General features: G+C 42.3%; 1 protein-coding gene across 1 annotated transcript in view; it reads left to right on the top strand.

The window, feature by feature from the left end:
* The window catches only part of LOC122799900 (poly(U)-specific endoribonuclease-B-like), a 412,046-nt gene extending 398,620 nt beyond the window's left edge, over positions 1–13,426 (top strand). Inside the window, exon 6 of the mRNA XM_044069283.1 lies at positions 13,157–13,426. Coding sequence (XP_043925218.1) covers positions 13,157–13,402 — 246 coding nt within the window. The 3' untranslated portion in view covers positions 13,403–13,426. The remainder of the gene's footprint in view (positions 1–13,156) is intronic.
* Positions 13,427–13,823: the final 397 nt, after the last annotated feature.

Genomic DNA, 13,823 nt, shown 5'->3' with positions numbered 1-13,823 from the left:
CTTAGGTCCCAAATGATTTGGGGTGCATGACTAGGCTTGTAAGGGCCCTATTGGCCATTAGCTTAGCAGCAACTATGAATCTATGAACTCTAATAACTAAACATATTTAAAAATCATTGAACATACAAAACATGAAACAAATATTTATTTTTATAATTATACAAACTATAATAATTTGTTTTCAATATTAGACTAGTAAATTAATGTCTTCCACCTCAAAACAGTCAATATCTGGATGGTCAACTTACTCAGATATTTATCCTTTTGCTGGTAACCAATATCTTTTCTAGTTTAGTCAGATATGCTACAATACTTCCACTTTCAGAAGTGCCCACTGTTAGAGCAAATAAAAAATACTAACCTACTGCCAGTTTTGAAAATGCTTGAGAAACTCATCTATGAGCAAATCTTTCAGTTCATTACACAAAATGACATCTTCTTTGATAGGCAATATGACTTCATGCTTAGGTACTGCACTATCACTGCAAATCACCCACTAACTAATAACGTGTCCTGTAATATAGAAAAAGTTAATCATACAGGGGTTATGTTTGTCAACCTACAAAGAGTATTTAGACACAACATCCATACTGTTTTGTTATCTAAGCTCAAGAAATATCATTCACAGTTTGAAACTATCTGCATAACAGAACATTCAACGTTATATCCAATAATCACCTTCTACATCCCTCTTTACTAACAATGATGTGCCACAAGACTCTGTTTTAAGACTTATTTTATTCTTCTTCTTCATTAGACTTATTTTCTTCTTCTTTCGGCTGCTTCCATTAGGGGTCGCCACAGCAGATCATCTGTTTCCATTTCTTCCTGTCCTCTGCATCTTGCTCTGTCACACCAACCACCTGCATGTCCTCTCTCACCACATCCATAAACCTTATCTTAGGCCTTCCTCTTTTCCTGTTACCTGGCAGCTTCATCCTTAGCATCTTTTTCCCAATATACTCAGCATCCCTCCTCAGCACATGTCCAAACCAACATAATCGTGCCTCTCTGGTTTTGTCTCCAAACCTTCCAACCTGGGCTGACCCTCTAATATACTTATTCCTAATCCTGTCCACTCTCATCACACCCATTGCAAATCTTAACATCTTTAACTCTGCCACGTCCAGCTCTGACTCCTGCCTTTTTATCAATGCCACTGTCTCCAACCCATATAACATAGCTGGTCTCACTACCCTCTTGCAGACCTTCCCTTTCACTCTTACTGGTACTCGTCTGTCACAAATCACTCCTGACACTCTTCTCCATCCACTCCATCCTGCCTGTACTCTTTTCTTCACCTCTCTTCCACACTCACCATTACTCTGAACTGTTGATCCCAAGGATTTAAACTCATCCACCTTTGCCACCTCTGCTCCCTGCATCCTCACCATTCCTCTATGCTCCCTCTCATTTGCACACATATATTCTGTCTTAGTCCTGCTGACCTTCATTCCTCTTCTCTCTAGAGCATATCTCCACCTCTCCACCTCACCAGGGTCTCCTCCACCTGTTCCCTACTCTCACTACAGATCACAATGTCATCTGCAAACATCATAATCCACGGGGACTCCTGTCTGATCTTGTCTGTCAACCTGTCCATCACCACTGCAAATAAGAAAGGGCTCAGAGCTGATCCTTGATGTAATCCCACCTCCACCTTAAACGCATCCGTCACTCCCACCGCACACCTCACCGCTGTCACACTACCCTCGTACATATCCTGCATCACTCTTATATACTTCTCTGACACTCCTGACTTCCTCATAGAATACCACAACTCCTCTCTAGGCACCCTGTCATATGCTTTCTTAAGTCCACAAAGACACAATGCAACTCCTTCTGACCTTCTCTGTACTTCTCCATCAACACTCTCAGAGCAAACATCGCATCTGTAGTGCTCTTTTTTGGCATGAAACCATACTGCTGATCACTAATTATCACCTCCCTTCTTAACCTAGCTTCCACTACTCTTTCCCATAACTTTATGCTGTGACTGATCAATTTAATCCCTCTGTAGTTAGTACAGCTCTGCACATCACCCTTATTCTTAAAAATCAGTACCAAAACACTTTTTCTTCATTCCTCAGGCATCCTCTCACTTTCCAAGATTTCATTAAACAATCTAGTTAAAAACTCCACTGCCATTTCACCAAAACACCTCCATGCTTCCACAGGTATGTCATCTGGGCCAACAGCCTTTCCATTCTTCATCCTCTTCATAGCTATCCTTACTTCCTACTTGCTAATCCACTGCACTTCATGATTCACTATTCGCACATCATCCAACCTTCTCTCCCTCTCATTCCCTTCATTCATCAACCCCTCAAAGTACTCTTTCCATCTGCTCAACACACTCTCGTTGCTTGTGAGTACGTTTCCCTCATTATCCTTTATCACCCTTAACTGCTGCACATTTATTTTATTATTTTTATTAATGAATTCACCTGGGATATTCTCATACTCAACTGTATTCCTTATGCAGATGATATTAGTATTAGGATATTCTCATTCACCCATACAAATAAAAAAGAAGTTATGTACTCACCATAACGTTCCATGTTTATTGTCCATCTTGCCTTCATTCTTACTGGCTGGGTTCAGAGACGATCCTCGGCTCTGACTCGACCGAATACTAAACCTCAAAGTCTTTCACTTAGCTCATGGCTGAACACCTATCCCATCATGCAGTGGTGTAATCCCCCAGCTCTTGTTTGCTGCTAACCATAATAATGTGTTTATATGTACCATTTTGTAGAATACAGACATAACAAAGAAAATCAGAGAATCTCCTTGCCTAAGGAAAAAACCTCTAAGTTCTCCAGAAGCCTTGGCTTGGGGGATGGTGGGAGGGTTGTAAGAATGAAGGTGAGATGGACAACAAACACTTATGTTATGTTGTTCTATCTCGCCATCATTCTTACTGGTTGGGACAGCATCCCTAGCACCACATTTCCTGAGTGGCTCAGTACAGTGGAACCAAAGGAATCCCTGTCCCTGGAGGCCAAATCCACTTTGTAATAGGTTCATAGGTTCATAGGTTCATACTAGGCTATCTGCCCTGGGGCAATTATAAGCCTAGCCTGATTCTGTATGGCTTACGCCACCCCTTGATTTGAGTATACTGTGCCCTTTTTAAGGTTTAGTTTACTGTGCCTCTGTCTAATAGTGACACAGGAGTAATCCCTGGGACAAACCTACGATCCCCCATCCACTTATCGAGATTCTTCTTGAAGAGATTCAGTGAGGTGCTCTGTCTCACATGAACTGGAATTCTATTCCAGAGCGAAGGGAGCCTCTGGGTTATGAACCTGTCCCTCCAGCAAGTTCTATTTATTTCTGTGCTGAGGTTCAAGTCCCTCGAGCGTGTGGCTCTAAGGGATTTAGATTTACTGAGGTGGAGCATGTCCATTAATTCTGGATTTGACATAGCTTTGTATGTCAGGCATAGATCGCCTCGAAGTAGGCGGTATGCAACTGAGTAGAGCTGGAGTTTTTTTAACCGAGCAGTATATGGCATCTGTTTGAGACCCTTAATCCTCTTGGTGAGATACTTTTGGGGTCTTTCTAATTGCTGCAGGTGTCGGGTAAGGTACATCCCAAAAGGGGCATTGTATTCTATGATGGGCCTGATGAGGGATGAATAAAGGGGCACGATTACCTCTTGATCTAGATGTGAAACCCTTCGTGATGAGGTGGTCTATGTAGAAGGTCTTTCTAACCACTTTGGCAATGTGGATAAAGGTATGGGGTCTAGCCCATGTGGCAGCTGCTTAAATACTGTCCATTGATAGTCAAGCTAGATAGGCAGATGATGCTGCTATAGCTCTTGTAGAATGTCCATTGACCTTGAAAGGTAGCTGTCTGTTATTAGTACTGTAGCTAAAGGTGATGCAACTTGAAAGCCAGTTTGAGAGTGTGACTTTAGAAACAGTCATGCCTTTTTTTGCTTCTGAAAAGGAAATAAACAATTGGTCAGATTTCCTAAAATCCTTGGTTCTGTGTAAATAGAAGCGGAGTTGTCTGTGCACATCTAATTGGTGTAGCTTGTATTCTGCCTTGTTGCCATGACTGGGGAAAAACACTGGCAGCTCAACAGATTGGTTTAAATTAGTCTGAGAACATACCTTAGGTAAAAAGGATGGATTAGTTTGAAGATACTCTATCCTTATGGAAGATCACTTAAGGAGGTTTGATTGATAGGGCTTGCAGTTCTGAGACTCTCCTTGCAGAAGTGATGGCCACTAGTAAAATTGTTTTCCATGACAGAAATTTGAGATCACATGTTGATGAGGGCTCAAAAAGAGGTAAGGTCAGATATGACAGGACAAAATTCAAATCCCATGGTGAGAGGGGCTCTTTAATGGGAGGTGTTAATAAGCAAGTATCTTTCAAGAAAGCTTTGGACAATCTGTGGGACATCAAGTTAGGAGTCCAGTCACCCACATGAAAACTAGAAATTGCAGCTAATTGGACTTTAATAGTAGCTGCAGCAGAACCTTGATGAAAAGGCTCTGCCAGGAATTCAAGAATAGAGCTGATTGGGGCAGAGAAGGGATCAATGTCTCTTGATGTGTCCCCAGTATGAGAACCTCTTCCATTTACTGGAATATGACCTCCTGGTTGAAGCCTTATGTGAAGATACTAAGATATGTTTCACTGCCAGTGTGAAATTATGAAGCCTGACTAAACTTGGAACTGAAGCAGCCACGCTGTCAATTTGAGGGTTTGGAGAGAGAGGTGGGGTGTTCCGGACATATGAGTTAGAAGGTCTGGAACTGGGTCCAGAACCCATGATTCCTCCTGAAGATGAGGCCAGAGGAAGGGAAACCAAATCTGATGAGGCCAGTATGGGGCAATGGCAATTAGCTTGCTTCCCAATGACTTGGCTTTGTTTATGAGTTTGGGTATTAGAGGAAAGGGAGGAAATGCATAAAGAAGTCCCTGGGCCAATCATATACAAGTGCATCCCTTGATGACTCCCCAGAGGGGGGACTAGGGCAAAGTAGCTGCTGCATATGGCATCCATGGGTATTATGAAGAGAACACAGCAAGGCTGGCCCCATTTCCAGAAAATTATCTCCACTATCTCTTGTTTTAGGGACCACTCATGAGGCATGAGTATTGCGCTGCTGAGTCTGTCTGCTATCACATTGGATTTCCCTGGTATGTGCATTGCTACTAGAAAGCGTTGGGAAGATGTAGCCCATTGCCATACTCTGAGTGCCTCTCAGCAAAGGGGGTAGGATTTGGTTCCTCCTTGCTTGTTTATGTACCAGACTACCGACATGTTGTTTGTCTGAATTGCAATTGTTCCTAATGGAAGATAGTCCTGAAGTGTTTGCAAGACCAAGAGCACTGCTCTCATCTCTAGGACATTGATGTGCAAATGGACCTCGTGCTCCTGCCATGTGCCTTGGACCTTCCTCCCCAGATAATGCCCCCCCCCACACCCTATCTGGGAGGCATCCATGGTCACTGTCACTACAGGTTGTTGTAGGGTAAAGGGGCGACCTAATGTCACTTGACTGGAAAGGAGCCACTATCGTAGATCCTTCTTGCATGACTCTATGATTTTGATCTGGTGAGACATAGGGAGTTCTTGAAATGACCATTGAGAAAAAAGGAGCCATTGCAGAATTCTTTTGTGCATCCAGGCTAGGGGAACTAGGGTTATCATTGCTGCCATGGTTCCTAGAACTTTTAAGACTGTTTTCACTTTCACTTTGGTTCTTGGCAGAAGGTTGAAAATCTGTTGTCTGAGTAGAGATACTCTCTCCGCAGGTAACTTTGCCATCATGGAGATGGTGTCAAGATCTGCTCCTATAAATGTAATATGCTGACATGGCAACAAAGCAGATTTTTTTGCATTTATTGTTATCCCCAAGTGAGAACAGAGTTGTAATGTGGCTTTGCGTGCCTGTTGTAGTAGATGCCTGGTGGTGGCAGTCAGGAGCCAGTCATCTAGGTACAGAAACACTTGGAAACCCATTCATCTCAACTGAGCCGTGACTACTGACATGCATTTGGTGAACACTCTGGGGGCTGTAGTGAGACCAAAGAGCAGAGCTCGGAATTGGTAATGATTGGTTCCCAGCTGGAAGCACAAATATCTCCTTGAGGGCCTGTCCATTTTGATATGGTAGTATGCATCCTGGAGATTTATCGAGCACATCCATTTGTCTTTTCCTAAAAGGGAAGAATAGACTGCAGTGTCACCATTTGGAACTTTGACTTCTTTACAGATTCGTTTTAGTTTGCTGAGATCCAAGATGGGTCTCCAGTCCCCTGTTCTTTATGGCACTAAAAAGAATCTTGAGTAAGTTCCGAATCCTATTTGGTCTGCAGGGACTCTTTGGATGACTCTGTTTTCCAGCAACTTTTGAATCTGTACAGTTGCCTGTTCCCTTTGACTGGGTGGAATGTCTGGGATTTTTCTGACGTGTGGAACGAGAAGGCAAAAAGTAATGGAGTAACCTCTGGATATTATACATTGTACCCACTTGTCTTTTGTGATCTCTTGCCAGGCTTCCAGGTACAAAGATAAACGCCCCCAACTGCTGCCTGAGGAGGGCAGGTGGGCCTCCTTTCAGGAGTACTGGAAAGGTCAGCCGTGAAAGGAATCATGGTCAACCTGATTTTACAGACCCCCTCTGCTGTGTGGATGATGTCTACCATTACTACTTCCCCCTCTGCCCCTGGGGAAGGATTCACCTCGTACGTCTTGAAAAACTCCCTGGGATTTTTTGAACCACATTTTGGCAGAGAGAGTTTTCCCTTCTTGCTTGCATCTGGTGAGCATATCTTTGACTTTTGGTCCAAAGAGTGAGGAACCATCGAAAGGGGCATTGACAAAGGTAGACTTGAAAGATTCCACAAAATTACACAAGCGCATCCAGAAGTGTCTCCTTAGGGAAACTCCTGAACCCACTGGCCTACTTGCTCCATCTGCTGTGTAAGAAATCAGTCTCATGGAGGAGTCCACTATGTAATTTAATGTGGACAGCTGAGAGGATGCCTTATCTGAGACCCCTGTAGCTAATGTACCTTGAAGAGTATCATCTAACTCTTTCAGGAGATCTCTCTGAAGTCTAGTGAAGTGCATTAGGTAGTTCAGCGATCTAAGGGCAAAAGTCGCTGATGAAAAAATATGCTTCCCTTATCTGTCCATTGTTTGAGACTCCTTGTTCGATGGAGGGACAGATGAGGACGTTTTGGAAAGTTCCTTCTTAGTGACTGCTGCCACCACCATGGCATCTACAGGGACTCCTTTTGTAAGAAATTCTTTGTCTGTTGGGTCTGTAATAAATTTGTTTGGCCTCCAAGGAGCGGTTCCATTGCATCTGGTGACTCCCATGCCTTTTGACTAACTAGTTCCATGAGTTGTTCGAAAGGCAGAGACACCCAGGTGGCTGAAGGTTGAGATATAAATGCCTTCAGATACACCGACTCCTCATCAGAAGAATTGATGGGTTTCCAGCCGCCTCTCTGTTTAAGGATTTCTAGGATATCCGCAAAGGAGATATACTCAGAGGGTGACCATGGGGACCCTCCTGACTCCTCGAGGTCAGTGTCTGAGGTTACTGACTCATCTGGTGAGTACAGGTGCTTCCTCTTGTAAAGTCTCTTTCAGGGAACCTCCTCAGAACGGTATTCTGGAAAGGTCTTGGGAGACTGTTGTTCACCCAATGGGGCACCCTGAGGCCCGGAATCTCTGCTGTCCTGTGGTTGGGGTGGTGCCAAGACAGAAGCTGGTGCTTTAGGGGGAAGGATGTTAGTACCCTTGTGTAGAGCTGTAGGGGGGACAGCCCACTCCTCATCAGCTCAAAAGCTATTCCCCCCCCCGGCTCTGAGGACACCTCCAGTTCCGAAGAAGCAGAGGGAATCCCCGGTGCCAAGGGGGCCAGCTCCGAACTCGATGTAGGACCTGAGCTCACCCGCACCAAAAGGCAAGCTCGGAACCAAAGAGTCTCAGGTCCGAGCATCCCCTCCAGACCTGACTGGAGAGCTTCAACTCCTAGACATCCCAGATGACACCGAGGATGTCAAAGCAGACAATGGTTCCAAAATCTCCAGAGTGGGTCTCGGCACAGAAGATTCTACTACTACAAGGGGTAATAGACATTCTGGCACCAATGTTCCAGCTTAGCTTGGAGGAGGAATAGACATGGACGAAAAGACCTTTACTGGCTCCAGAACTGACTGGGTTGGAGCCAAGAAAAGTTTTGCCAGTGACAGTGACTTCAGCAGTCTGTGCACCATCCTATCCACATCATCATCCGATAGGCTCCTGGAGGACCTAGAGGAAAGGGTAAGTGAACAAGATCTCTGTAAAATGGGAGACCTCAGAGTAGGGGAGACCGGTAACAATTCCTGAGACAGGCTCCAAATCTGAGAATCTCTTGTCTTCGATATCTGTGATGCCAAGGGGCTTGGTTCATCTGATCCAGAAGGTCTTGGATCTGATTAGGTTGTTTTTGCTGTCTTCTGTGGTGGTTCTGAATGGCCAGAAGAAGATGAAGAAGATCTTGGTAGGTTTGTCAATTTTAGATGGAGACTTAGTCTTACTGGAGGTGCTCCGACTTTCTAAACTTTCAGAGAAAGGAGACTGCAGAAGCCCGCTTACAATGAGTTTGTTTTTCCTCTCTAGTAAAATCCTAGAGTTAAAGGAATAGCAGAAGGTACATGTTTCTTGTAAATGGATGGCTCCGAGACAATACACACAGATACTATGATCATCAGTCAAGGACATTTTCTGGGAGCAATTTTGACATTTCTTAAACCTGAATTTCTTGGTTTCTTTTTGGTCTTTAGACATTATGGCACAACAAGTGACAACTAATTTTGTATAAATTCAAACCACACTATGAAAAGTATTATATTAGCAAAACCACACTCTGAAAAATCTAAGTTATTATAAAGTTATCAAGGGAAACTTAACAACTAGTCTAGAAAAGGGAGGAAGTTCGCTATACCCTCTAACTTAAATGGGCACTAGGCCCTCTAACTTAAACGGGCACAAGCTTGGCTAACTGCCTGAAGGGAAAAACAACCACACATTACACACATAGATTGGACGCACTTCTAACTTAAACAGTGCTCCAATAAGAAAATACAACAAAAACCCTAAAAGCTACGGGTTTGCAAGTTAAATGGGATAGAAGAAACGGTGGCCAGACGAGGGAAGTGACGGCCAACCACAAAGCCAAAAAACAGCTATATATATATATATATATATATATATATATATATAAGCACTGATAGCAAGAGCAAAAAACCACACTATATTATAACAAATATAACTAACTAATCTTAACACTCATTTCAAGTAACTATAAGAAAAAATTATATTTTAATGAAAAATTCAACACTTAGCCATGGCCAAGATGAAGAACCTCCGATCTATTTACGTGGCAAATGAGATCTGGGGGATTACACCCCTGCATGATGGGATAGATGTTCAACCAAGAGCCAAGTGAAAGACTTCAAGCTTTAGTACTTGGCCGAGTCAGAGCCGAGGATTGGCTCTGAACCCAGCCAGTAAGAATGAAGGCAAGAGAGGACAACATAACATCTGCTGTTTACAAGATTATCCTAAATGTTTATGGAACTGAACCTACTATAACAAACTTTCCCATCATTGCTTTACATTTCACCCAGAACTGTCATGTATTACTAAATACAGATAATAAAATTGTTAGGTTTATTTACCGGTGCCCTCCCTTTGAGGACCACTGCCTTACTATCAACAGGTTTAAATGGCTACACATTGAAGAGAGAGCTACATTCCTTCTGAACATCTTTAAATACAAACATTGACATGACCATTGCTGTCCTCCTCTCAAAAATCTTCTACAATTTAGGAAAACATCATACTCCCTTAGAAACACACTGTCCACAGTAGAGCAGTCTTTTGTTAACTGGAATAAAATCCCTCCTACCATATGTAATTCCAACACATTAGTCAACTTTCATAAATCACTCACAGATACATTACTGAGAGCCTACAATAACACTGATTTGATAATAAAGGACAGTAACTAACTAAGCACCACCGTAACTCTGGTAAACAATGCCAAACTCAAGTTGTATCTGAGATATTTCTCAAATTTGCTTGCACATAATTTAAATATTTTCTCACATGAACATCCCAATATTTTAGGGTTCCCACCCCTCCAGTTTTTTTTTCCAGACTATCCGGAAATCAAATTGATTCTCCGGTAGTCCGGAAAACACTGTACAAACTCTGGTATTCTCTTTCAAAAAGGAAACAGAGTATCGGAGTTTGTAAACCGGCTGATTTACTATGCTTTTTTACAGAAAAGCATAGTAAATCAGCAGAAAGCAGGTAGCAGGAATGGAAAAAGAGGGCGTTCTGTGCCGGGTGATGTCATCGTGATGTCACAAAATGGGCAGAATGTGGGCGGGAGAGGGGTGGGACATGCGGGGTTACTGGTGACATGGGGGTGTGGCTTTACTCCAGTTTTAGCCATGACGAAAGGTGGCAACCCTACACTATTTCCCTCACTCCCTCTCAAATGATCCCTTTTTCCCTATCCCTTTCCTTCTCCCTAGCTGTAATAACTCTGTCTCATTTTCTTTAGCTTTATTGCTTCTTCAGTAATCTTCTCCCCTGTAGCAATAACAATTTTAACTCATTTTCTTTAATTTTCTTTACTAATAACTTTAGTATTCTACTGAACAAACCGTGACATTCTTCAGGATGTTTACTTCTTACTGTACAGCTTTTTCTTGTTGTTGTTATTGTTGTTGTAATAGGCATGCTATTCTTTTATTTTCATGTGTTTAATAAACCTTGGTTAGCTACTGTCTGTCTCCGTTTATATTCTACTATTGAGACATGCTTTATGTGGTCATTTGTAAATTTTTCTATGCCTTTTGGCCTAGTTGATAGCTGAAAATAGTGTTTGGGAAAGTGTACTTATCATGTTGACAAATGTATGTATGCATGTATGTGTTAATTAATTACTTGATTACTATGCTGAAAAGTCATACATTATCAATGTGCATTTTATTTTTGTAAATTCAGCTTCCTGACAGGTAACTTTCAGTTTTTTCTGTGTCAGTGGTGTGGAGGGATATAGCTCTGACAACTGCGTTGGCCTGGGTTCAAACAATGTCTCAGGTGATTACCAGTGGAGGCAGGAAGGATGGCTGTACCCATGTGTACTAGCAATATTGGACTGAATTTGTAAAGGCTAAAGTGAGGCATACACAATGTGGTAACCTTTTGGAATTCAAAGACAGTCCTGCCACAGTGCTTTTGCATGAAGACTTGAAGCACAGCAGTGGGCAGTCTCCTCAGTCTGTTAGATACTAATGAGGCAGTCCAAGGGAGGACCACATGCTAGTTAGCCATATGCTCTCCCCTGGAACTGCCTGCAGTAAGTCACTGATGCAACTGAATCACTGGGCTGCATAACTTAGCACAGTTATTCCTGGTTGCTCATGGTAATGAACTCAGACAAAAGGCCATGTTCCTCTGTCATGGAAGAGGTAAGTGCTGGGAAGATTAGTAGTAAGGAAGTGTTAGGGTATGCGTGCATGACTGCATGTGAGAAGCTGTATGTGTGAGTGCATCTGTGAGTTTGTGTCTGCCTGAGAGGTAAAAGGAGGGGAAATAGTGAGTGGGGTGTAGGTTAGGTAGGGATGTGTGTGTGTGTGTGTGTGTGTGTGTGTGTGTGTGTGTGTGTGTGTGTGTGTGTGTGTGTGTGTGTGTGTGTGTGTGTGTGTGTGTTTATGTGTGTGTATGTTTGTGTATGTGGGAAGGTGGGTTGTGGTGGCTGTCATACTTTCACACACCTCTAATCTAACAAACAAAGCTTGCAGCAATGGGTAAGGAGAACCACTAGATGTCAGGGCTAACTCCTAATCTGTGGGTTTAGAAGAATAATAGACACCAGGGCGACCTATGCTTTCATGCCTTAATGGCACTCACATGTAAAGGTGATCAGGCAGGGAAACACTAGACACCAGGGATGCTGTAGATAGAGTGCCTTAAAGCCACTTCATTAAAAAAATTAAAATATGCAGGGAACCACTGAATACATGGATAAGGTCTACTTACTTAAAGGTACTAAAAGGGTGTCAAACCTCACACTCTTGCCATGTAAATTTCAGAACTAACTCACTGTACTAAGTGAGAAGTTACTGCAGTGTGGACATTTCAGTTATATTTTGAGGATGTTGGGCATTATACAATACTTGAAACAGCTGGTGATGTGCAGGGGAGGAACATGCAGTACTATACATTCCTCTCAAGTGCAAGACAGGACAGCAGAAGGGATAGCTTGGAAACAGACCGCCTATCTACTTAGCAATTTGCTAACCTAACAGCTTTTTTAATACGTTGGGATTACTGAAGGATATGAAGTAGGAAACTAATCTCTACCATTACTGACTGAAATCATCCAAGAGTTATGAGGGCAGGAAAAAGAAGACATCAGGAATGTTCTGAAAACACAGTACAGGTATGTATGGGGTGTGGGATGTGTGGTGTGTGTGTGTGTGTGTGTGTGTGTGTGTGTGTGTGTGTGTGTGTGTGTGTGTGTGTGTGTGTGTGTGTGTGTGTGTGTTTGAGTGTATGTCTTTTGTGTGGGAGTGAATGGAGCAGTGCTTAGCCAAAACAATGCAGCCACCTCCAGGACTGCAGGAAGTGCTAACCTGCACTAGCGGTACTTAATGGTGATTCATAGACTTACAAACTAACCTATAATTTTGTTTTTTCTCATTATGGCTAATGCTTGTGTGACTATACTGCAGACTTTAACTTGAGCTGTTTTGGGCCGTTTATGACTCCTCATGATTATTTCCCCTTGTTTCATTTACTGCTCCAGTTTTAGGTAGCATAACCTTAATGACAACTGAGAACTTGTGTGTTGGGTGGCGAAACACAAGCTTCCATCCCTTCTTATGCTTTGAAAGACTAATTACTGTGTACTGAATCCACAAACTGGAAATAAAGACATTTTTAAGAAAACAAAATTTCAGTTTTGAATACCAAGAACCATACATTTTCTGGTGTTCTGCATAGAGCACACAGTCCTTAGATGCATTCATAATTTCCAGTAAACAAAAGACAAGGTAAAATTACTGAATGTAACAGACTAAATATTCTTTACTGTTTCTTTTAAAGCCTGATGAAAATAAACATATTGTCACCCTGCAATTCAGCTGGAAGAATGGAATCAAATCCAAAGGAAGCTGCTTTATTGGAGTCAGCCCAGAATTTGAGTTTGCACTGTATACCATCTGTTTTCTAACATCACCCAACAAAAGTGTTAGACTGTGTTTTAGTGGGTATGACATTCAGATTGTATGTCACCATCATAACCAAAAGCACATAGGAACTACTTACCCAATTCTGTTGAAATATTTATGATTTTTTTTTCAAATAACACTGGTTTTCCAACCTAACACTGTGCTGCTGATATTTATAATAAATTATGGTTATTAAAAATAATGTGTGTATGTGTTTTCTTTTATAGAAAAATTCCTATAACAGCATAGAAAGTTAACTGTTAGAAGCTCTGAAAGTACTTTGGCAGTACCAGTCTTCAACTGATAATGCTGTGGCTATGCTACAAGGAGTAACAGGGGGTATACTGCCTGAAAATAATTTCCAACTTCTGTGTTCGTTTATGAATGCATCGCTATATATGGCTTTAAAAACTCAGGAAAATGTTGGCAGAGTGGGATTCTAGGTCCAGCACCCCCTCACCCCCCGACAAGGCATCAGTGTCTCTTCAATCTTTACCATCCAATCTAATTTGCTTGTTAGTTAAGCTGTTCCTTATCATGGA

The sequence above is a fragment of the Protopterus annectens genome, chromosome 4.part0, assembly GCF_019279795.1.
Source record: "Protopterus annectens isolate FY-2018-M chromosome 4.part0, PAN1.0, whole genome shotgun sequence".
In the NCBI taxonomy this organism is placed as follows: Eukaryota; Metazoa; Chordata; order Ceratodontiformes; family Protopteridae; genus Protopterus; species Protopterus annectens.
Note: the sequence above shows the minus strand (reverse complement) of the source record. Positions and strands in the feature narration are given on the sequence as shown.